The sequence below is a fragment of the Pituophis catenifer genome, unplaced genomic scaffold (assembly GCF_029215685.1).
Source record: "Pituophis catenifer annectens isolate HBS135680 unplaced genomic scaffold, rPitCat1.0.hap2 SCAF_11, whole genome shotgun sequence".
Lineage (NCBI taxonomy): Eukaryota > Metazoa > Chordata > Lepidosauria > Squamata > Colubridae > Pituophis > Pituophis catenifer.
The window spans coordinates 11,458,402-11,484,841 of NW_027256891.1; the positions used below are offsets into that span (position 1 = coordinate 11,458,402).

At 41.6% G+C, this 26,440-nt stretch overlaps 1 protein-coding gene across 1 annotated transcript in view; it reads left to right on the forward strand.

The window, feature by feature from the left end:
• The window catches only part of TENM1 (teneurin transmembrane protein 1), a 349,073-nt gene that overhangs the window by 201,037 nt on the left and 121,596 nt on the right, over positions 1–26,440 (forward strand). The window contains 2 exon segments of the mRNA XM_070952054.1: positions 6,426–6,611; positions 18,316–18,462. Coding sequence (XP_070808155.1) covers positions 6,426–6,611; positions 18,316–18,462 — 333 coding nt within the window.

Genomic DNA, 26,440 nt, shown 5'->3' on the forward strand with positions numbered 1-26,440 from the left:
TGGTTGTAAAATCAGGTCTGCTCACATGGGTGCCTTTTCCCTTATCTTTCTTTCAATGCATTCAAAATGAATTTCTGGATTAATGTTCACCAAATTCAGAAGTCATGATAAAATATGTGCAAATGAAACCTTGGTGAGCAAAATGGTTATTCCTACCAGAAAGTTAGTGAGGCAAATATTTCTCTCCCAATTTAGCTAACTATCGCATTTTAGTATTCAGGGCAGGATGGCTATGGAACAAGTTTAGGAAAGATATGGATGATGAAAAGTGGATTTGTTTCCTCAGAAGTCAGAAAAAAGATTGAGGTGATATTTGCTGAAATAATTTCTGCAGAGTTTCTGTCGCACAGTTATTGTGTACAAGAGACTGTTTAACGAGTGAAGTTGTATATTCTAATACAGTATTCACACTTGGAATACAGCATCCAGTTTTGGTCACCACAGTCTAGAAAAGATGTTGAGAATAGAAAAAATGCAGAAAAGAGCAACAAAGATAATTAGAGGCTAAAACATATGAAGAAGGGTTGCTGGAATTGGGATGTTTAGTGAATGGAATGGAATGGAATGGAATGGAATGGAATGGAACGGAACGGAACGGAACGGAACGGAATGGAACGGAATGGAACGGAATGGAACAGGAGCTGAAAGGGTCCTTGGAGGTCTTCTAGACCCGTGATGGCAAAGCTATGGCACGCATGCCACAGGTGGCATGCGGAGCCATATCAGTGGGCATGCAAGCTCAGCTGATTTTCGGGCCTTCTGGGCCTACCAGAAGTAGGGAAACAGGCTGTTTCCTGCCTCCAGAGGGCCGTTTTCGCCCTCTCCAGGCTCCTAGAAAGGCTCTGAAGCCTGGAGAGAGAGAAAAACAGGCCTTCCTGGCCCACCGGAAGTTGGCAAATGGGCCATTTCTGGCCTCCGGAGGGCCTCAAGGGGGGTGGGGAAGGCCATTTTCACCGTCCCCAGGCTCCTAGAAAGCCTCTGGAGCCTGGGGAGGGCAAAAAATGGGCCCACCATGCCATCGCGTGCCAAAAGCGGGAGGAGTGCGGGGGGGGTCGCATGCACATGCACAGGGGGCGGGGCGCGTAGAATTATGGGTGTGGGCACACACGCGATCCCCCCCCTGCGCGACCCCCGCTTTTGGCACGCAATAGCACAAAGGTTAGCCATCACTGACCTATAGCATCTCAGGCAAGTGACTGTCCAGTCTCTTCTTAAAAAACTCCAGTGATGGAGCGCCCACAATTTCTGAAGGCAAGCTGGTTAATTGTCTTTACTGTTAGGACTAGGGAAGGCATGATAGCAGTGTTCCAATATCTCAGGGGCTGCCGCAAAGAAGAGGGAGTCAAGCTATTCTCCAAAGCACCTGAAGGCAGGACAAGAAGCAATGGATAGAAACTAATCAAGGAGAGAAGCAATCTAGAACTAAGGAGAAATTTCCTAACAGAATCAGTGGAATGGCTTGCCTTTAGAAGTTCTGGGTGCTCCATCACTGGAGACTTTTAAGAAGAGACTGGACAGCCATTCGTCTGAAGTGGTATAGAGTCTTCTGTTGAGCAGGGGGTTGGACTAGATGACCTCCAAGGTGCCTTCCAACTCTGTTATTCTGTTTCTGTGTTCACGGAAAGGAATGGCAAGAACGCTTTTATCTTCTGTATTTCCCCTTTTTACACAGTGAAATCACTGTACCTGCAGACAGGTGTCTTCCTTCTAGCCAAGCAACAACCAGCCAAGAGTGAAGCAGAGCCTAGCAACGCTTCATATGTTAGTACAGCAAACATTGCATTCCGTTAGTGCAGCAGGTGAAGGGAAAGGGTCTTACAAGTCAACAGCAAACTTGCTGACATAACCAAGATAGAAATCCAGAAAAAATGAAATCATTCTGTGTCAGGAAACAGGCAAGGTATGCTGATGCCGCATTCATTTCCTCAAGTTTCGAATTATAAAGATGGTATAGTCTGCTAACAGAAATGACTAATATAGGATGCATTTTTAAAAAGAGTAAATTTCCAGTCCTGTCCATGTTACTTCAAATAAAGTCCATGCTTAAGGTTAGTGTTTTCCTGTATTTGATTGCAGGTAATCCTTGATTTTCAACCATAATTGGGATCTGAATTTCTGTTGCTAAGCAGAATCGCACTTAGACCACTTCATAGTGCCCTAAGCGGTTTACAGAGTCAGCATATTGCCCCCAAACAATCTGGATCCTCATTTTACTGACCTCGGAAGGATGGAAGGCTGAGTTCCTTGAGCCAGCCAGGATCGAACTCCTGGCAGTGGACAAAGTTACCTGCAATACTGCATTCTAACCACCGCACCACAACAGTACTCACCAAAGTAGTTGCACCCAATTTTACAAGCTTTTTTGCCCTGGTTGTTAAACAAATCATTGCAGTTGTTAAGTGAATCATGTGGTCATTAAGCAAATCTGACTTTTCCCCCACTGATTTTGCTTCTCAGAAACTCACAGGACACTGCAAGCATTGTAAAAGCATAGCAGTTGTCAAGCACCTGTATTTTTATAATGTGAACATGGGGATATTACTATAGTCGTAAGTGCAAAGACCAGTTGTAAGTCACTTTTTTTCAGTGCTGTTGCAACTTCAAATGGTCACTAAATGAATGATTGTAAGTTGAGGACTAGCTGTACAGTGCATTATATTAATGCAGTTCTGAAATGACATTTATTTATTTTATTTTATTTAATGACATGAGGGATCTTGGAGTCCTAGTGGACAACCATTTAAATATGAGCCAGCCGTGTGCTGCAGCTGCCAAAAAAGCCAACACAGTCTTAGGCTGCATTAACAGAGGGATAGAATCAAGATCATGAAGTGTTAATACCACTTTATAATGTCTTGGTAAGGCCACACTTGGAGTACTGTATCCAGTTTTGGTCACCACAATGTAAAAAAGATGTGGGGACTCTAGAAAGAGTGCAGAGAAGAGCAAACAAGATGATTAGGGGACTGGGGGCTAAAACATATAAAGAACTGTTGCTGAAATTGAGTATGTCTAGTTTAAAGAAAAAAAGGGATGTGATGGCTCAGGGGCTAAAACACTGAGCTTGTCAATCGAAAGGTTGGCAGTTCAGTGGTTCAAATCCTTAGTGCCGCATAACGGGGTGAGCTCCTGTTACTTGTCCCAGCTTCTGCCAACCTAGCAGTTCGAAAGCAGGTAAAAAATGCAAGTAGAAAAATAGGGACCACCTTTGGTGGGAAGGTAACAGCGTTCTATGCCCCTTTGGCATTTAGTCATGCCGGCCCCATGACTACGGAGACGTCTTCGGACGGCGCTGGCTCTTCGGCTTTGAAACGGAGATGAGCACCACCCCCTAGAGTCGGGAACGACTAGCACATATGTGCGAGGGGAACCTTTGCCTTTACCTAGTTTAAAGAAAAGAAGTACTAGGGGTTCCATGATAGCAGTGTTCCAATATTTGAGGAGCTGCCACAAAGAAGAGAGAGGTCAACCTGTTCTCCAAAGCACCTGAAGATAGAACAAGAAGCAATGGATGGAAACTAATCAAGGAGAGAAGCAACCTAAAACTAAGGAGAAATTTCCTGACAGTGAGAACAATTAACCAGTGGAACGACTTGCCTCCAGAAGTTGTGGATGCTTCAACACTGGAGGTTTTTAAGAAGAGATTGGACAACCATTTGTCTGAAATGGTATACGGTTTCCTGCCTGAGCAGGAGGTTGGTCTAGAAGAGGACTATTCTGGTTGGACTATTCTGTTCCGTTCTGACATATCAAATGATATTTCTCAAGTTCAATTAATGTTGCTGCTTATGATCCCTAAAATCCAAATGAACCCCAGCGAAAGCTACAACTGTCAGCGTCTTAAATATCATTATCACTTTTCATTTGCTTTGCAATTGAGCTGCCTTGTTAAAAAAAAAAAAACTGCACCCGATAACAGGTTTTGTTGAAACATCTAACAACAAAGGGGTATGCATATGAGTTTTTGCTCATGTAAATGAGAAAACGTAATTGTGATCCCCTTTTTGATGAGAAGGAGAAAGTTCCTAGAAACTGCCTCTTGAAACTAACAGATGTTGTTTTTTTAGCTTGTGTTTTACAGCTGTATCTGAACATAGTTTTCTGACAGTTTAAAGTTTTAAAAAACCTGATAATTACTGGGAAATGAAGCTGAATTGTGCTGTGAAGCTTATTTAGGGTTGTTTACTTTATATTTAACATTGCATGCATTAAGCTTTAATCAGCTGGTTAATCAACTAAACATTTGCTTTCACTGATTAAAATACTGGATTCACCGACTCAGCCCCATCGCAAGAAGTTTTAGTACAGCAACTTGATCGATTTAAACCAGTGGTGAAATCCAATTTTTTTTTACTACCGGTTCTGTAGGCGTGGCTTGGTGGGCGTGGTGTGGCATGGTGGGTGTGGCAGGGGAAGGATATTGCAAAATCTCCATTCCCTCCCCACTCTGGGGCCAGTCAGAGGTGGTATTTGCCGGTTCTCCAAACTGCTCAAAATTTCCGCTATCGGAACCTGTCAGAACCTGCTGGATTTCCCCCCTGGTTTAAACCAAAAATATAACGTGCTCCGGGCTGCAACTTTATTCACCTCTCTTTCAGATAATGGGCAACCTAAAAAGTGGGCAATGCTTCTTTTTTTGAAGGGAAGGTTGTCTTTAAAACATTTTAGCTTGTTCCCTTTTAAGTAACAAAGAAGAATGGCCTCCAAAGTAAAACAGGAGGGCCCTTAATTCACAAACATCCAGACCAAATTGCCCCCTATTGATTAATCACTGTAAAGTTTTAATGGAATAATCAATCATTCAACCAATTAAAGCTTCCTACCATGCTAATAACACTGACAGGAACCCTACATGGTGGGATCCGAGTAGGCCTCCCAGAGGCAAAATAAATTAAATTTCAGGATCAGCGACTAGACTTACACCAACAAGGAGGTTGGCGAAAACAGATTTGTTTTTGAACATAAAGGATACATTTATGCTTCACCTTTTAAATTGTAATAGGGATTTTATATCCCACTGATTTTTCTGCAGGAAATGTTGCTCTGAAAAGGCCATGGATCTTGCAAATCTTTAAGTTAATCTTTATTTTTTTTAAGATATGTTTTTACCCCGCCTTTATTTTTTTTATATAAATATATTTATATAAATAATTCAAAGTGGCAAGCATACCCAAGATATCTTTTTCTCCCTGTCTTCCTCACAACAACATCCCTGTGTTGGGCAGAGAGGCAGTGACCCAAAATCATCCAATCAGCTTTCAGGCTTAAAGTGGGACTAGAACTCACCACCTCCTGGTGATTGGCCCAAATTCACCCAGCTGGCTTTGGTGCCTAAGGTGGGACTAGAACTCACCACCTCCTGGTAATTAGCCTAAAGTCACCCAGGTGGCTTTCATGTCTAAAGTGGCACCGGAACTCAGTTTCCTGGTTTCTAGCAAGGTAGCTTAACCACTAGACCAAATTTATTTCCTTGGAGGTTAGGACATCAGGCATTTACCAGCATTCTCATTTTAATAGTTCCATTACACCCAGTTTTTAGAAACGTGGGAGTCAGATTTTGGCTGGATTGTGCCCATAGATGGTTGAAAGTGTGTCTCATCTTGTCTGTTTGTTAGGATGTGAATGTGAATTGTTAGGATACAATTCACATTTACTGAAACAACTTCTTTATACAATTCCGATACGCAATTTAGTCAACACTTGACTAAATGGAGATCAAGGTTCGGTCCAGTATGTGTGATTTCTGTTCCTTCTCTCACTATCTGAACATGAAAATGTGTTAACATTGTTTCTTTTAAAAGTGTTTAAGACTGAGGTATGTAGAGTTCAATATAGTGACATTATTTTTGTTCCTGAGAATCCCAAGGTCTGTTAGATGAAAAACAGCTTCCTTGAGGCAGGTGAAAAGGGGGAAAACATAATGCAAATGTTCAAGAAGTAGGATTTTTTTTTCTGCTACAAAGTATGAATTATAAACTATAATAATTTGCTTATAGATGATGTTATCTGATTTTTGGTCACTCAAAGAATCCTATACAGATGTAAATTGACCTGTAGACCTCCTAGAGAGCTGGTTAAATGAATCAACTTCAGAAACATCCCATACTTGTTTTTCTTATTCCAAGGAAACAACCTATTCAATATTTTATTTATTAGATTTTTATCCCACCTTTTATTACTTCATAAGTAACTCAAAGTAGCAAACATATCTAATACTCCTTCCTCCTCCAATTTTTAACCACAACAATAACTCTGTCAGGTGGGCTGAGAGAGGGGGGCTGGCCCAAAGTCATCCAGTGTCTAAGGTGGAATTAGAATTTAGAGTCTCCTGGTACCTAAGCTAGCACCTAACTACTACACCAAACAGTCCCAATTTTTAAATATTTCTTTAAATAACTGGATCTCCTGTTTTGTCTTTCTCACAGAGCTCTGCACACTGGATTGCGGCGCCCACGGTGTTTGTGCGAAAGGAGTGTGCCAGTGTGAAGAAGGTTGGATAGGCCCCACTTGTGAAGAACGGACGTGCAACTCTCACTGCACGGAGCATGGAAAGTGCAAAGATGGAAAATGTGAATGCAGCCCTGGATGGGAAGGAGACCACTGTACCATAGGTGAGATCTGCGTGTACCTGACCCAAACTGGGATAGCTCAAGAAAGGAAATTACCCGAAAACAAGCTAGTAGCCACTCATGATTGCAAACTTGATGCATTTTTGCTCTATTCAGTCTGGTTTCAAGAACACTAAACTCTACCGCATTGAAAGCAAAAAGCTTCAGAGTTGCAATTAAATAGACAGTTTGACTTCTGCAAGATGGGGCATGATTATTTCATGGCTGTCAAACTATTCTCTCAGGCCTTCAGCCTAGAAGGAGCAGTGGATGTAATCAGGGCGAATCTCTTTGGGATACATCAAACTAAAGGCCTTTAAGCAAAGTCAGGACCATAGACAGCTCCCTGAAGTCTTGCTGGCTGCTGGACCGTTCAGCCTTTAATACCCCAAGAGAAGGAAGTTCTCTGAAGTCTTATGTAAGATGATGCTGTATTATAAATGACACAACTCCCTAAAGGAATTGGCTTAGTTGTTTGAAAGGCCTTCGCCTGATTTCATATCCATGCCCTTCTGAAAGCTAAAAGATGTGGTGGGTGCTCGCTCAAACAGCTTGCAAAACTGGAAGTGATAATAAGGCCAGTGAGGGAAATGGAGAAGATGTGTGAAAAATTTGATCCTCTTCTGAGTCTTTCTGGGGTGGGGGTGGGGAGCCATGGCACTGTAACTCAGCTTAGTTTCTCGTTACGCATCTGGAACTAACATGGCATTAAGAAGAGGAGGAAGTGTCTCAGATAAAGAACCACAGAACTGCAGAGTGGGAAGGGACTTCAAAGATGTTCTAGACTTCCAGCATTTTAACTAGTTTCCACATATTTCCCGAGTCTCAAACTCTTAACTAATTGGTGCCCATCACCTCTTCTAATTCCCTTACAATATAATTATCTATTTCATGTCAGTTTCCCAACATACTTTTTCAAATTGGTTCTCAATATGTTTCATGATAATCATTTCCAGCATATTTTAAATTAAATCACACTTCATTACTAAGATCTGTGTATCTTCTTGTTTCATTCAATAAAACCATAATTAAACATATTTACCAATCTAACATTGCTTACAAGTTAAAGTCAAAACATATTACATCAAACATTTATTTTTCTTAAAGTTTTCTCATATTTATATATATTCTTCTTTAATATTTTTAGCCACCTTTATCTCAATCCTCTGTTTTAATTACCATCTCTTATTTTCTATTTTTTTTACTCCAAAACCCCTCCAATTTTTATTTAAAAATCATTTATACCTTTAAACTTTTAAACATTACATTTCAATTTAATTACATTTAATTTTATTTTCTTTTTCCTTCCTTCTCCTTTCTGTCCAGTTGTTCCACTTCAAAAGTCTATCTGCTCAATTTAAAAAAATTATATGTGTCACTTTAATGCATTTTGAATGTCTGCTTCACATGTGATGCATCAACTTCCTGTCTTTGATCCTGCGCCGCACCCAATTTTTTTGCTAGGCTTGTTAAATTCCATTGTAAAAAGTCCAAAATATTTTTTCTTTCTTCATAGAATCTCCCAGGGACAGAGTAAGAATCTCTAAAATCCATAAATTTAGTGTTAATTTCAAAATAGTCCAAGGTATAAAGTCATTTACAATGTTTCTTTTCCAAACGAAAGGGAAATCTCTTTAATCCACTCTCCTGCTTAGTCACCACAGACTCCATGGCAATTATGTAGCCACCCATCTGTCACTCTTCATTAGCCTCGTTAACTTTCAAAAGGTATAAATTCCAAAAGAAACATTTCTCCAATCAACTCCAAATAAGTAAAAGAAGAAAAAATCCACTTTTAAAATTGTTAAATGCCAATTATTCCAAATCAAATTTCAAAGTCTATCATGGGTCTTTGTCTCCAAAAGTTTTTTTTTTTCTTTCCTTAATCTTCAAGCTCCGTAAATTTGCAGCCGCTGTTTAAGGCTTGGGGTCTTTTTTTTTTTTTCCAATCCATTTAATTCTGTTACTTTGCCTGGGTCGGTGTCACTCACCCAGCTTCAAGGTATTTCTCTCTCCTCTTCTCTCCAACACAATCTTTTTCCCAGTCCGCCGCAGCTTTGCGACAGCCGCCATGGCTGCCTACCCCCATCTCCGACTTAGAGGATTTCTTCTGGCCTCCGAGGAACTTGCCTGTTCCTCTTGGCCCAATGAGTTTTTTTTTTTTTAATTTGATTTATATGCCGCCCTTCTCCGAAGACTCAGGGCGGCTTACAATGTGCTCAGCAATAGGTGCTCCTCTTCTCCCCCCATCCCTACAGGATGGGGTCGGTCTAAGATCGGAGAATGGATCGTCAGTCGGAGTTTCCGCAGGCTCGTTAGAGCCCTCCATTCCCCCGACTGTGTCGCCGTGGTTCCAGACCGGAAGTCAAAGTTAAATAATATTAAAAACCAATTTCAAATCCCCAAATCCCCAAGTTCAAATCCATGGCAGATCAGGGAAGTTGCTGAAAGAGCCATGTCTTTAGGTCAGCGCGGAAGGTGTGGAGGTTGGGGGCCATCCGGAGCCCGGTGGGCAACCCATTCCAGAGGATCGGTGCGACCACAGAGAACGCCCTTATCCTGAGGACCGCCAGCCGACACTGTCTGGCTGAGGGGACCCGGAGGAGGGCAGCCCTATGTGAGCGCACTGGGCGGTGGGAGGCCGATAGGAGGTGATCCTGCAAATACCCCGGGCCCATGCCATGAAGGGCTTTATAGGTGAGTACCAGCACCTTGAAGCAGTGTATAGGAAAACCAATTGAAGTTTCAGTTGAAGTTGGCGAATTCAGCCTCTTACAAATCTTCAGAGATGCAGAACCCACAGCCTCCAGAGACAAAATGATCTGCAGCTATACAGATCTTAACAGTACCAAAAGTTTTTCCTTTATCATTTAACAAAATTTAGGTCACTGCAACTTGTACCCATAATTTCTACTTCCAGTTTCGAGGGCCATGAGAAAGAGTTCTTGATGAATCTCTCTGCTGTTTCTTTGTAAGTTTAGTAAATCAGTTTCTTTCAGAAACATTTGTTTCCTCTCTTAGCTGTCTATACTTCTGCGAATAAAATGTGTGTCTGATCATTGTGGATGAGAAGGTATTGGCTTTTACTTCCAAAACAAAATCAAATCCCCGTGAATTCAAATCATAAGGCGAGATGGCTGTGGAATGAGGAAAGAAGTTGAGCGGACCTGTTTCTTTAGAAGTCAGAAGATACCTGTGGAAAATAATTTCTGCAGAGCTTCTGTCACTTAGTTATTATGGCAAAGAGAATGTTTAATGGGTGAAGCTGCTCATGGAAAAGCATAGGAAGAAAACTTTCAACAACTAGGTTTACGCCCTTACGCCCCACAAAGAATCTGTGGCATTTGCAGAAAATTGTTTTCCTTCTAGCCAAACAACAACCATCCAGGTGTGAAGCAGAGTTCCAGCAACAGTTCAAAGATCAGCTGTAAAAATGTTTCATGTGTGAAAAGATTTAGGAGAAAGCAAAGTGAATCAAACAATGCAACGAAGATTCTAGCTGTTCCTCACAAGAGGACACAGAATGTTGCTTCCCACAGAAGGTCATCTCCACTGGCCAACTTTCAATCTCAGAGTTCAAGACTCTCTCCTAAACCACCGAATTGCATTGGTTCAGAAGGTCACAGAAGCTTCTGTTTTTAACCTTCTGAATATTTCGGCACTCTGGATCTTAACCTATTATCTTTCTCACAGAATTGAATGATACTCTGGAGTTACCCAGGTAAGATCTGGGATGCAGATTCCCTGCTTGGGGTTTTTTCCCTGCTTGGGGAAGCAGCTCCTGATCTCATCGGTCTCTTCTGCTATTGGTTCACTTTTGGAGAAAAAAAAATCCTCACTAGACATCCTGAAAATTAAATGCAGTAGCCTTGCTTTGTTCCAGATCAGCTTAAGTGAGCTGCTTTGATATAGTGAGTCCATACAAAATAATATCAAGAGAATAGCTAAAAAACATATATCAACTTTAAATTAATTTAAGGAAATGAAACAGTTTAAGTACACTAATTCTTATATTCTCTGCCTTGATAGGATTTAAATATTAGCCAAGTTATTAAAACTGTTCATTTATCTTTGTTTCCTTTATCCCCAAGGCTAATTTCTAATTATATTTCTAATACAAATCTAAAATTCTCAGATCTTTTCAGAAGGCATTCCTTAGCTGTGAAAATGCAATTGTTACATTTTAATGAAAAATAATATCTTTCTCTCAAGTCAGTTACTAGTAAGTCTTGGCAAATTGTTGTTCAGGAATTCCCAAAGTGTTTTTGTCCATAAATATTTTAATTGAATGCAGGAAACTTGGCTCTCTAATATAATAAGAACATGTCAGCTACGTACCAAAATTTTATCAAGAGAATGGAGTTTGCTCAGTTTAGTTTAAGGGACCTTTTTGGTTTAATTTCTGGATTTCCATTTTAAAAAAAGCCCTACATTTTCACTGCTTATCTTCTTGGTTCAATTTTAAACAGGTTATCAAATTTAGGTAATGTCCATCTCACACTGAGAGTGACTCTGACTGTGTACTGATCTTCTTCTTCTTGTGCCATATCCGACATTGGACATTGCCAATCATGTTGGCGAGCCTATTTTTATCAACAGCCACACGAAAAAGTGCTGTTGAGTTTTGCCCAAACCGGTCTCTTAGATTTTGAAGCCATGATGTTCTTCTTCTGCCTGGACCTCATTTGCCTTCAATCTTTCCTTGTACTGATAGAAGCACAAAAGCTTAAAACGATATAATATGGTTTCTTTCATGAGAAGCAGGATGCTGTCTGGTGTTTTCTGGCAGGGATCAGCAGTAAATTGGCATTAGATAAGAGTTAATGGAATTCAAGAGGGTTTCGACTTAGGCTGTTTGTGGGAATGTAATGACTCTAGGCTGATTCCTCTCTTGACTCCACCCCTCTCAAGGGTCTGCCTATCCTTCTCCTACATAGAGGGATCTCTGTTTGGTTCAACACTTATACATTCTGGTAGGCTTATGCCAAAAAAAAAAAAAAGGCTAATAATGCACAGACGTATAGAAGAATTGGAGCCCTTATATATCTGGAGCACAGTCTGTATTTCAAACTGACAATACAACACCCTTAGACAGATAACAATGATGATTAAAAACACTGTACTTATTGTTTCTACTGGAAACCCATTCTAATGGCTACTTTGGTAACAGGATTAGATTAATGGTAGCTTCCATTCATACACATCGTAAATAGCCTGTTTAAACCACAGCAGAAGCTCTTAATCTCAATCAGTTGAATGGCAAATTAATACAGAAAGGTTTATTTGTTTTCGTTTCAGTACATAAATGCAGTATGTCATTTTGCTTCCTTCTGTGTTAAATTCACCAATTGTTAAAAGGATGCTGTGAATGTGAGAGCTGCAAGGAAGAAAAGGCCAAGTGGAAGATATATTTCTTTCTCGCCTTTTCAGAGTTTCAAATCAGCAGTTGTAGAAGAGAGAGCCATACAGGTAGTCCTTGACTTACGACTACAACTGAGCCCAAAATTTCTGTTGTTAAGTAAAATATTTGTTAAGTGAGATTTGCCTCATTTTACGACCTTTCTTGCCACAGTTGTTAAGTAAATCACTGCAGTTGTTAAGGTGAAACAACACAGTTGTTAAGTGAATCTGGCTTCCTATTGACTTTGATGATCAGAAGGTCACAAAAGCGGATCACATGACCTCCCCCCCACTCGGGACACCTCATAAATATCAACCAGTTGCCAAGTGTCCATATTTTGATCTCCTGACCATGGAGATGCTGCAATGATATGAAAAACAGCAATAAATCACTTTTTTCAGTGCCATTGTAACTTCAACTTATTCACTAAATAAACTGTTGCAAATCAAGGACTACTTGTAATCTGAAACTTCCAAATTTGATGGTGCCCCCCCATGGAGTTCCTCTAAAAATCAGTCACCCAATCACAATGTTGATATGAAAGAAAGGGAGAATTAATGGGGGGGGGAGATTAATCTTACACACAAATTTTAAATTAACTTGATTGTCATTAAATTTCATTTGGATGCAACATGATTCAGATTAACAGAGTTGGAAGGGACTTTGTAGGTCATCTAGTCCAACCCCACCCACCCAAGCAGGGAATCCTACACCATTTCTGAAAGACAGCAGTCTAGTCTCTTCTTGAAAGCTTCCAGTGATGAAGCTCCCACAACTTCCGAAGGCAACTTCTGTTCCATGGGTTGATGGTTCTCACTGTCAGAAAATTTCTCCTTATTTCCAGGTTGAATCTCTCCTTCATGAGCTTCCATCCATTATTCCATGTCTGGCCTTCAAGTGCTTTGGAAAATATGTTGACCCCCTCCTCTCTGTTGCAGCCCCTCAAATATTGGAAGACTGCTATCATGTCTCCCCTGGTCCTTCTCTTCACTAGACTAGCCATGCCCAGTTCCTGCAACTGTTCATCGTATGTTTTAGCCTCCAGTCCCCTAATCATCTTGGTTGCTCTTCTCTGATCTTTTTCTAGAGTCTCAACATCTTTTTTTATAGTGTGGTGAAAAAAACTGGATGCAGGATTCTAGGTGTGGTCCTACTAAAACTTTACAGAGTGGTATTAGTACCTCACTTGATCTTGATTGTATCCCTCTGTTAATTTAGAATTGTGTTGGCTTTTTGGCTGTCGCCACACACTGTTGGCTCATATTTAATTGGTTGTCCACTAAGACTCCAAGATCCCTCTCAGAGTTCCTGCTATTAAGCCTGGTTTCACCCAATTTATATGTGTACTTTTGGTTTTTCTTGCCTAAATGTAAGATTTTACTTTTCTCTGCATTGAATTTCATTTTGTTAGAAAATTCATTGATTTGTTTCAACCACTCCAGGTCTGGGCATCTGTAACTGCCAACTTCAAGAAAAATTTGAAAGATTTGTTTCCTCCACCAAACTGTAACTGTGTTGAAGTTTTAGAACAGTTGAATATCATCATGTGTTCTTTTCTTCCCATGTAGCTTGGATTCTCTTTATATATATATATATATATATAAAGGCATAATGTATCTTTTTTCTTTTTTCATAGGCTTTTATGTGCATATTCTCTCTAGCCAGGCTTTACCTATGTAAACTTAGTTGTTCTTCAGCCCTAGGTTCTGTGAAATCTCATTCACAAGTTCCTGGGCCCAAACCGCAACCCAGGAAGCAACACAGAGTTGCGGTTTGTCAGCAGAAAAAGGGCCCAGGAACTTGTGAATGAGATTTCACAGAACCTAGGGCTGAAGAACAACTAAGTTTACATAGGTAAAGCCTGGCTAGAGAGAATATGCACATAAAAGCCTATGAAAAAAGAAAAAAGATATATATATATATATATATGCATATTCTCTCTAGCCAGGTTTTACCTATGTAAACTTAGTTGTTCTTCAGCCCTAGGTTCTGTGAAATCTCATTCACAAGTTCTTGGGCCCTTTTTCTGCTGACAAACTGCAACTCTGTGTTGCTTCCTGGGAGATATATATATATATATATATATATATATATATATATATATATATATATATATATATATATATATGTTTTATCATAGAAAATAAATTATAAAACAGTCGAACAAATGAACGAAATGAAACAAAACAAAAAGATACATTCATCCTTAACAGCAACAACAGCAAAGAGGGTACAAAAAAAGGAGGAAAAATTTTTCAGTTAATTGACCACGTAGTTTGGTTTCTCATCTGCTCCCAAATGAATTTGTGGGCCCATGTGAACTCACAACCTATTTAGAATGTGTATTTAAATTGTCACAACCAAAGGCGCTGCCAGATAAATTATTCATTCTAAGGTGTTTTTCAGGTTCAGAAGATATGAAACAAAGCCTCAGGTGCTTCTCACATTAGTGGGATGGTGAGAACAACATTCAGCACTCTTGAAAAATAAAGTTTACAGTTCCCCTCCTATAAACTCCATCATTGACCTTACAAACTGCTAGTGGGTATACAGTATATCCTTTGTCAATAATGAGGCATGCGCTAGCAAAATTTATGGTGCAGAAATGCAGTCTATTAATCACATATCCAGTTATTCTGTGCTTTGGTGTGTTGCAATTATGAGTCTGTCGGATTGAAACTATTATCATACAACTCTGGAAGGAGTACTATACTTTGAAATTGGATTGGATGTTGAAATTGAAATTGGATTCTTCTATTTATTTTTTTTTCCTACGAAAACAAAGAGGATGACTTTTAAACAATTGTGACCAAGCTTTTTTGAATTGTTCAGTTTCTAATAATTTCCAGGCCACTGTTTCCTTTTCTTTCTTTTTTTTTACTGCTATGCTTGTTTCATTATTGAGTTCATCTAGGAATGCTGTTGTGTGGATTTGCATTTTTATAGTTTAGATAGATAGATAGATAGATAGATAGATAGATAGATAGATAGATAGAGATAAATACTGTAGATAGATAGATAGATAGATAGATAGATAGATAGATAGATAGATACTGTAGATAGATAGATAGATAGATAGATAGATAGATAGATAGATAGATAGATATAGATATAGATATAGATATAGATATAGATATAGATATAGATATAGATATAGATAGATATGTTTATATATCATCCAGACCAGTAAATAACAGTACTCAGTGGTTTTAAACATTTATGTTCATAGCAACCCCTGCCCACTCCAGTTGTAATAAGAAATAGAATGGTATTCATTGTGTGTATGACATTCAAAATGAAGAAGAATACAGATGAAGAGGTTTTATCAAGTTGATTCAAAGTCTTTTGATTTCTAGATGTAGCCAAAAACCAAACCAATTCATAATACTAGAGAATTCCTGGAACTTTGGCATTCTGACAAATCAGCCATCAACAGACACATAGAGAGAAACCTACCTAGATACTGTAGAAAAGACAGAATCAAAAGTCAGAAAAAGGAAACACACAGAGCACATTCTCCCTAGCAAAAACACATGGAGAAGCAGGAAAAAGCACCAGATATCAAAGTACCATCAAGGAGGAATCCACACCTTCAATAGGATTGGCAGTGCAGACTATTACATATAAATTGGCAGCAAATGCCATTTTCACTCTCATCTTACTATATGATGATGGCCCAAAGGTGATTTTTCAAGAGGCAACTGGACTTTCTGGTTTTTCTTTGAAGAAGTTTCACTTCTCATCCAAGCAAAACTTCTTTTTAAAAAAAAAAAATGGCAGAAAGTCTAGTTGCCTCTTGAAAAAGCATCTTTGGGACAACCATGACCTGGATGACTGGGAATCTCCATAGACAGTTAGTTGGGTAACAAAACGTCTTCCAAAAAACTATGAAGCTCAGAAAACACCAACAGATGTATTTATTGGCTCAACACCAATCTCACAATGTTTTTTTCTATTTATATGATGTTTGGATCCTGCATATGCACCATATGGGGAAGGGAGGGGGAGGAGGAGGGGGAGGGGGAGGAGAAGAAAGAGGAGGAGGAGGAGGAGGAGGAGGAGGAGGAGGAGGAGGAGGAGGAGGAGGAGAAGAAGAAGAAGAAGAAGAAGAAGAAGAAGAAGAAGAAGAAGAAGAAGAAGAAGAAGAAGAAGAAGAAGAAGAAGAAGAAGAAGAAGAAGAAGAAGAAGAAGAAGAAGAAGAAGAAGAAGAAGAAGCTCTGCCATTTCACACAGAAAAAAACCCAGCAAAATTAAGGTGAAATCCTTGAGACGTTTCTAGGGCTGTTCTAGAGAAGTGATAGGAACAACTTTACCTAGTAAATGGGTGTTTTATGACTGGCCATTAGTAAGAAAATATTGGTAAGAGTGTTCAGACTTACTGTCTACTAGGATGAGGAACTGAGGAGTGCAGTAGGCATGCTAAAGTACATATTTTATTTTATTTTTATTTGCTTTTAGATGTAGCTGCTGACTCACAGTTTATTGTCAACATTCAGACATACTAATCAATATAGCATAATTAAGGGCCTTCCGAACACTACAAGCAACTCCTGTTTATATGCAGCTTCTTGAATTGAAAATCAGGCTGCAATGAGTATAAGATGGAAAAAGGAAAAAAAACAAAGCATTGAAATCATGCTTCCAAACTTAGCAGGCTGAAGATAGCTTAGAACTGCATGGCATCACTCAAAAATTTGCAGGCAGCATTGCCTGGGAATGTTTTTTCCCTTCCTTTTTATTGTGTTCTTATAAATGTTAATACATTGCATTGTTTAAATAGAATTATATTTATACAGGGAATTTTGGAAACTGTTCTTCGAAGGCGAAAGGTTGGAAAAAGGTAATTTCTACTATTGACATGCTTCCTTGAACACACAGATTATGGATCATGCAATTTGTATTAAAAAAATTGTAACCTACTTTTATCTGCGTGCACCGTCCATGATGGCTAAGAAAACTGGAAGCAGTAGAACATGTCAATAATTTTTAAAAAAACAAACAAAATAGAACTGAGCTACCAAAATATGAAGACGCTATGAAAAACAACAGATAATATAAGCAGAAATTTGTCTAGGAAATGAACTGCTTCATAGGCAGAAAAGTCATAGTTAATGAAGACACAACAGAGAAACAGGAAATGCTACAGTTTAAGTCAGGGGTGGGTTCTACTTACCTTTACTACGGGTTCACAACGGGTCTGCGCAGAAGCTTCCTGATGACGTTGGGATCAGTGGGCAGAGCCTTCCTCCAGTTGTACTACTGGTTCTATAGAACCGGTCCGAACGGGGGGCAACCCACTAGTGGTTTAAGTGCCAGAAATCCAGAACAGGTTCTGAGACTTTACTAAGTAATGATTTTACTAAGGCATTACTAAGGGAAGAATGTGTGAGAAACTCTTATTTGATTATTACAACCATTTTGATACATTTTTCATAAAAAGAAGTTTTTTGATATGGTGTGGGATATAATCCATTTTTCTAGATCTGTAAACCTCTAGGCATTCAGTGTTGGATTTTCATATCCAAAGAGTTAAATGAAAAGATTAGCTGGATCTCTAATGAAAGAAATGACTTTAAATCCCGTAAAAAAACAAACCTGAGCAGTGTCTGAAGACGCATTCTCAAGAAACCCTTAGATGCTGACACAAATATTTTAGATGATATCTTAGACCAGGGGTCAGCAACCTTAAACACTCAAAGAGCCACAAAGGTCCTAACCGGAAGCCCCCCATTTAATTCTGAAGCCGGCCTGAAGTCCAGTTCCCCCACCATAGAGACCCCTCCTAGTGTGGCATCCTTTCTCCTCTGCTGACCGGAAGTCCACTTCCCCCACCATAGAGTCTCCTCCTAGCACGGCATCCCTTTTCCTCTACCTGTCCTAACCAAAAGCCCTGTCAATTGTGGAGCCGACCAGCAACGGAGCCAGAGCAGAGGGATGAAAGAGCCACATGCGGCTCCAGAGCTGCAGGTTGCCGACCCCTGTCTTAGACAATTTGTGGCTTTAGGAAAAGCAGTTTAAGGGGCATTACATTCATGATGTATAGAAAGAAAAGGACTAGGAGAGAGAGAAAAAATCCTGTGAAATATTCTGGATAAATATACAGTTAATGGTATGGCAAAGGCCAGAGAGTTTTTGTTTTTCTTTGCGTATAAAATTCATGAACAGCCTTGAAGAATAGTGATCTCATTTTATCCAAAGAGAGGACCTAATGCAGTCGTTCCCATTGCAAAATCCCAATTGCCTGCTGGTGCATTGTTTTGCAGGACAGATAATGCACGATGCTTTCTTTATGTTGTGTCTTTGCAGATGGATGCCCTGGTCTCTGTTATGGAAATGGAAGGTGCACCCTTGACCAAAATGGATGGCACTGTGTCTGCCAAGTGGGCTGGAGCGGAATGGGATGCAACGTTGTTATGGAAATGCTTTGCGAAGATAACATCGATAATGATGGAGGTACGGAGACAGTTATTGCCCGAGAGTGTATATTTTTATTTATTATTTTTATTAGTCCAATTTATATGCTGCCCTTCTCCGTAGACTCAGGGAGGCTTACAATGCATTATAGCAATACCCTACATACCTTTTTGTATATACCTGCTTATTAGGGCTTTCGCCCCCCCCCCCAAAGCGGTGGTGTTCTATACAAAGTTGGCTTATTGCCCCCCACAATCCAGGTCCTCAATTTATCTACCTCGAAAGGATGGAAGGCTGAGTCAACCTTGAGCCTGGTGAGATTCGAACTTGCACTAATTGCAGGCAGCTGGCAGCTAAGTGCTAGCACTTAACAGCACTTTAATCCGCTGCACCACCGAGGCTCGTAATATGTCACTCTTGTGAATGAATGAATCTTCTATAGGGCTTCAGTTTCAATGGACTCTAAGCATCATACAGCAATATACATAATACAAATAGTCCTTGACTTTGTTTAATACATTGATAATAGCAATAGCACTTAGACTTATATACCTCTTCACTGGGCTTTATAGCTTTATATTTTTGTAAATGAATAAATGTTCTATTGGGCTTCAGTTGCAATGGACTCTAAGCAGCGTACAGCAATATGCACAATACAAATCGTCCTTGAGTTTAAATGATTTGTTTAGTAACTGTTGAAAGTTATAACAACACTGAAAAAAGTGACTTACAATTGGTCCTTACACTTAGAAACATCACAGCATCTTCATTTCCATATATATATGGTTTTTAAATGCATTGTAAGCCGCCTGGAGTCTTCAGAGAAAGGCGGCATACAAGTTGAACAAATAAAAAAATAAATAAATAAATTGCAGGGGTGAAATCCAGCAGGTTCTGACAGGTTCTGGAGAACCGGTAGCGGAAATTTTGAGCACTTCAGAGAATCAGTAGTGGAAATTTTGAGAAGTTTGGAGAACCGGCAAATACCACCTCTGGCTGGTCCCAGAGTGGGGTGGGAATGGAGATTTTGCAATATCCTTCCCCCAGGAGTGGGGAGGGAATGGGGATTTTGCAGCATCCTTCCCCTGGAGTGGGATGGGAATGGAGATTTTGCAGTATCCTTCCCCCAGGAATGGGGATTTTGCAGTATCCTTCCCCTGGAGTTGGATGGGAGTGGAAATTTTGCAGAATCCTTCCCCTGCCACTCCCACCAAGCCACACCCACAAAACCGGTAGTAAAGAAATTTGGATTTCACCACTGCTTCATTGTCACATGATCAGAATTTGGGGTCCTGGCAACTGACATGTATTTAGGGCAATTGCAGCATCCTACCACAACATAAGAGCCGTGGTGGCGCAGTGGTTAGGATGCAGTATTGCAGGCTAACTCTGTCGACTGCCAGCAGTTCAATCCTGACCAGCTCAAAGTTGACTCAGCCTTTCATCCTTCCGAGGTTGGTAAAACGAGGACCCAGATTGTTGAGGCCAATATGTAAACTCCTAACCACTCAGAGAAGTCTGTAAAAAACTGTGAAGCGGTATATAAGTCTAAGTGCTATTGCTGTTGCTATCCCAATGTCATGTGATTGTCATTGGCAACCTTCCCAGCCGGCTGGCTTCTGACCAGCAGAGTTAATGGGAGAAGCTAATTCACTTAACGATTGCATGATTCATTTAACAACTGCACTTAACAACCATGGTAAAAGAAGGTTATAAAATTGGGTGTGATCCACTTAAATAACCGTCTTGCTTAGCAACAGAAACTTTGGTCCCAGTTGTGATCAAGGATTGCCTGCAAATAGTACAGAATTCCAACAGTCCATCAAATACAATTTATTGTTGTTAGTCGCGAAGTCGTGTCCAACCCATCGCGACCCCATGGACAATGTTCCTCCAGGCCTTCCTGTCCTCTACCATCCTCTGGAGTCCATTGAAGCTCATGCCGACTGCTTCAGTGACTCCATCCAGCCACCTCGTTCTATGCCGTCCCCTTCTTCTTTTGCCCTCAATCTTTCCCAGCATTAGGCTCTTCTCCAGGGAGTCCTTCCTTCTCATTAGGTGGCCAAAGTAGTTGAGTTTCCTCTTCAGGATCTGGCCTTCTAAAGAGCAGTCAGGGTTGATCTCCTCTAGGACTGACTGGTTGGATCGCCTTGCAGTCCAAGGGACTCGCAGGAGGCTTCTCCAGCACCAGAGTTCAAAGGCCTCCATTCTTTGGCGCTCAGCCTTTCTTGTGGTCCAACTTTCACAGCCAGACATTGCAACTGGGAAAATACAATACATGGTGCCATATCTCACTCAGGTGACATTCTTATTCTAATCCCTTAAACCCATCTGGAGCATCCAGGTTTTAACAGGTTTCCAGTAAATTACAAGAGAAAGAGGCCATTCTCACCTCTTAAAAAATATTGCATAAAAGTAGTCCTACAGACAACATTCACCTCCTTGGCCCTCCCAACACAAATCCTGAAACCAGATAACTTACATCAGGAGTTTTCTGCTTAGATTTCATTGCACTGATAGATTCTACCCTCAACAGCTAGTATCAAAGATACCCAAGCTCTGAGCCACGTAGGGCTCTATAGCTGCCAACCCTTCAAGGTAGATCAGGCTAGCAATTCAATGTCATGTAGGCAAAAGTGGAATGGGACTTTTCGGCATGGTCTCTTCGCCTTGCCTGTTTCACCTTAAGGTTTTCACCTCTGGGTTATTAGCCACAAATTTTTCTCCTCGGCTGACCTGCCCCCAGTCTTTCGCCATGGCACATCAGCCACGGCCCCTCCATCCCAGTCCCTTCGCTGGAGCCCGATGGAGGGACCGTGGCTGATGTCCCGGGGTGAAAGACTGGGGGCAGGTCAACCAAGGAGAAAAGTTTGTGGCTAATAACGCAGAGGCAAAAACCTTAAGGTGAAACAGGCAAGGTGAAAAGACCGAGCCGAAAAGTCCTAGACCCGGGCAGAAGTGGTATTCAGCCGGTTCATACAGATTCAGGCGAACCGGTAGCGCCGACTGCGGACGTAATGCAGTCCTATTTAGCCACATCTTTGAGGCCGGGCACATGCGCGGAAGGTTGGGCGTATGTGTGAATGGTGCACATGTGAAGCAAGCGTGCACTCACATGGTGAACCAGTGATAAGAATATTGGAAACCGACCGCTGCATGTGGGCCAATATTACAGGCAGTCCTTGACTTACAAGCTGTGCTGCCCCATTGACACACAGTGGGGCAGCACAGCGTTGGTTTAGAGAGAGCTTTTTTTTTCTCCCCCCCCCTCCCCCAGCAATTCTGTTTCAGGTTTTCAGCTCACCCACAGCTGCCAGATTAGAGCAGCAATTTGGCTCGAGACCCAAGTAGATAACAAAAGGAATGAACTTACGGCAAACTCAAAACAGTCATGGAAATGCAGGCTTTGCCTGGGTAGTTTCAAAAAGGAGAAGCCAAAATCCCACCTGAGGTTTGGAGCCTCCCGTTAGGTTTGTCAGCCAGTCCAATGGTCAGAGTTACAGGGCTTAGAAGTAGAATTCACAGGAGTTCAGAGGGTCGTTTCCAAGGGAAGCCAGCCACAAACAAGCCCCAGACTAAACTTCCAGGCAATGGCCAATTAGTCCATCAAACAGATAACCAGCTGCTCAAATAGGGTCCAAAACACAAACGCAGAGTCTCCTGGCAACTTAAACTGCAGCGTCTCACAAACAAACATCTGGCCACGACCCGCACATATTGCTTGCAGCAACACCTCCTTCTCCCTGCCGTGTTAAATAGCTCCTGGTGCTATTTTAGAGGGGTGGGGCCTTTTCCCTAGCAATCTGGAAGACCTCCTGTCAGGCCTGGAATTCATCTTTTGCATTGGGCCTTCAGGCCTGCCACATTTACTACTGTGGAAAACTGGGAAGGGGGATTGTATGGAGCCAGGGTGATATATAGTCATAATAACATTCCTTTCTCAGAGAGTCAAGGACATCTTGCCCTGCACCTGGATGGCTGGAACTGGGAGGAATCTCCAGTTGGGAGGGTGCTTTGATTGGACCATGTGATGGACATGTGGGTGTTGGGCAGGGACCTGGAGTTTCCTTTGGGTGGGGAAAACCTGGAAGCTTTCAGATTCAGGTTTTCCCAGATGTGCCAATATGACATCTGTAATAAAATGGAACTTTGAGGAAATTCAAGCCTCGGAGTTTTGTTTCATTGGGGGTGTTACTTGGAACCCTGACACCTCCTCCTCTCTGCCCTGCATGCTCTGGGAGCTACCACAGCAGGCAGTTCCTCCCCGTCTTCCTCACTGGCCTGCAAGCTCTCTCCAGCTGAGGCCACTTCTGCTGGCAGTTCAGGGTCAGTAAATTCTGACATGCCAGGAATGATCTCCTTCTCCCTCGAGGCCTCTGAGGAAGAAGCGGAGGAGTCGTCAGTCCACAGGATACATCACACAAGCATTCATTCAGTGACCGTTCAAAGTTATAATGGCACTGAGAAAAGTGTCTTATGACTGTTTTTCACACTTATAACCAGAGATGGGTTTCAGCAGGTTCTGACCAGTTCTGGAAAACCAGTAGCGGAAATGTTGAGTAGTTCGGAGAACTGGTAAATACCACCTCTGACTGGCCCCGCCCCCATCTATTCTCTGCCTCCCGAGTCCCAGCTGATCAGGAGGAAATGAGGATTTTGCAGTAACTGTCAGGGTTCCAAGGAACACCCCCAACGAAATAAAGCTCTGAGGCCTGAGGTTCCTCAAAGTTCCAATTTATTAGAGATGTCATGTTGGCACATCTGGGAAAACCCGAATCTGAAAGCTTCCAGGTTTTCTTCACCCAGCTGACAGTTCGCAGCCCTGCCGCACACCCACAAGTTCATCACATTGTCCAATCAACTCTTCACACTCAACTGGATACAATCTTCAGGCAGTCTCCATCAGATGCAGGCAAAACTCTTTGAATACGGAATGTTGTTATGACTAACTTTCTACCGCTCCAACAACAACTCACTCCCAAATTTCTCAGCTAAAATATGTGGCAGTTAAGAAACAAAAAAAGAAAATTGTCTTCCAAAACTGACAGTAACCTTCCCCTGGAGTGGGGAGGTAATGGAGATTTTACAATATCCTTCCCCTGCCATGCCCACCAAGCTACACCCACCAAGCAATGCCACTCCCACCAAGCCACGCCCACAGAACCGTAAAACAATTTGAAACCTACCACTGCTTACGACCATAACTGCACCCCCATGGTCACGAGTTCAAAATTCAGGCACTTGGCAACTGACTCATATTTGTGACGGTTGTAGTGTCCCAAGGTCACTTTATCATCTTTTGCGATCTTCTGATAAGCAAAGTCAACGGGGAAGCCAGGTTCACTTAGCAACTTTGCTGCTAACTTAACAACTGCAATGATTCACTAGACAACTGCGACAAGAAAGGTCATAAAATGGGGCAGAACTCGCTTAGGAATTGTCACGCTTGGCAACAGAAATTTTGGGCCCAACCATGGTCGTAAGTCGAGGACTACCTGTATTTATATTATAACAGAATCTTGCGAGTCTGAATGGGCTTCCCTTCTCTCTCCCTTTATCTTTGTGAGAACTAAGGGAGGTCTTGTCTAAGACATTTTATTCCGGTTATATTTCTACTCCAGACTCCGTTCTCTTTTATTTGGCTGTTGTTTTGGTAGGATCTCTTCCTTCTGTCTCTCAAGGCCATTTTCTCCGCCTTCTAAAACCGAACTTTTATTTTTGTTCCTATATCCGCGGATCAGTACTCAGAAGTACTACTTCCTTTAATTCTTTAGTTTCAAAGTCTTACATATAAACCTTTTCCAATGTTCAAAGGATACTATCATGCTGTCAGGGCTCCAAGTAACACCCCCAACAAAATAAAACTCAGAGGCTTGAAGTTCCTCAAAGTTCCACTTTGTTAGAGATGTCCTATTGGCACATCTGGGAAAACCTGAATCTGAAGGCTTCCAGGTTTTCCCCTCCCAAAAGGAAGTCCAAGTCCCTGCTCAGCACCCACATGTCCATTACATGGTCCAATCAAAGCACCATCCCAACTGGAGATGCCTCCCAGTTCCAGCCGTCCAGGTGCAGGGCAAGATGTCCTTGACTCTCTGAGAAAGGAATGTTATTATGACTATATATATCACCCAAGTTCCATACAATCCCCCCTCCCAGTTTCCCACAGTAGTAAATGTGGCAGGCCTGAAGGCCCATTGCAAAAGATGGCTTCCAGGCCTGACACATGCTTCCCTTCACATCCCCATCAGTTCCTTCAACCTTTCTTCCCGTCCTTTGCTTTCCATTTCCAGACTGGACCCCAAAAGGTAACATAGATAGATACTAAGGAATTAATGAAATGGGCATCTCATGATCTACTTCAGGGCTATCTAACCTTGGCAACTTTTAAGACCTGTGGACTTCAACTCCCAGAATTCCCCAGCCAGCCCTGCTCTACACTTTTGGTTCCCGTTTGTTTTCTGAGGGACTGACTGCCTTTACCATTTGATCTCTGAGCTTCCTTCACCTTTCATATCACAGATGTCGTATTAAAGGCACATTTTGTCTGGCTGAAACGTCTCCTCGGCAGATGCAGCGCCACGGAGAGCTGATTTCAGCTTGTGGTGTCCATCTGTGCCAGCTTGGCAAGACTGAGCAGAACCAGCCATGTGATGTGTCAAATCCTCAGCAGATGCTGTTTCTCCTATACCGCTCACATTTTGTATTAAGATTGCCTCTGTCCCTTCTGCTGCGTTCCTCTTGCTTCATGGGGGTCTGCCTATTTCCATTCTTTCTTTCCTAGATGGCCTTTGGCTGATCTCAAAGAGCTCCAGGCTCCCCTTTTTTTTTCTCTCTCTCCCTCCCTCCCTCCCTCCCTCCCTCCCTCCCTCCCTCCCTCTCTCTCTCTCTCTCTCTCTCTCTCTTCTGCCCACCTATGGATCAAGAAGCATCAGCAATCAGTTGTTAGAGGAGACTGTGGGGGTGGTTTGCAACTCTCTAATTAAAGCTTTGGGGTACAGAATAACAAGGCAGCTTAAAATCCAACAGCAACGTAAGGATAAACTGCATATGGGCTGTGAGCGGGGATCATGTCACTCTCTCTGTCCCTTGCTGACTGAATGACATATCTGTGCCTCCAAGCAGAAGTGCGTTGCGCTTCTCTTTGTTTAGGCTGTGCCAAGTAGCTTCCAGTAAAATCTGAAGCATTCTAATTTGGTTCTCTACTCCAGTGCTGTTGATGCTGATGCTGATCTAACTGCAGACTCACAGCCTCATAACAAGAAGCTAGAAACCCACATATGCTTAGTCGATTGTCTTCTTGGGCATGTTTGAACATTTCCACCATAAGGACTGTGACCAAAATGATAGTCTTTATGATAGTCTTTTCTTTCAGGAAGCTGTCCTTTGGATTTATTTATTTTTCAAAAAAACTCACATTTGTCTTTTATTGAGACAAATATTTGACACATTTGTCTTTTAACTGAGCCTGGATAGCTCTGCAGACAAGGCACTGTAATTTAACACCAGCTGTCTGCAATTAAAGTAAGTTCGAATCTTGCCAGGCTCAAGGTTGACTCAGCCTTCCATCCTTTCTAAAGTAGGTAAATTGAGGACCCAGTTTGTGGGGGCAATAAGCTGACTTTGTATAAAATATACAAAAGTATGAAGGCTATTGCTTAACGCACTGTAAGCCACCCTGAGTCTCCGGAGAAGGGTGGCATATAAATCAACTAAAAAAAAAAAAAATTGGCCGAGTGAACTTAGGGTGTGCGATGGCCCAGCAGTTAAAGACACTGAGCTTGTCAGCTGGAAAGCAACAGGGTGAGATCCCGTTCCTTGCTCCAGCTCTTGCCCACCTAGCAGTTTGAAAGCATGCAAATGCGAGTAGATAAATAGGTACCACTTTGGTGGGAAGGTAACAGTGTTCCATGTGCCTTTGGCGCTTATAGCCATGCTGGCCACATGACCGTGGAAAGGATCTTGGGACAATGCTGGCTTCCTCGGTCAAGAAATGGATATGAGCACTGTGCCCTAGAAT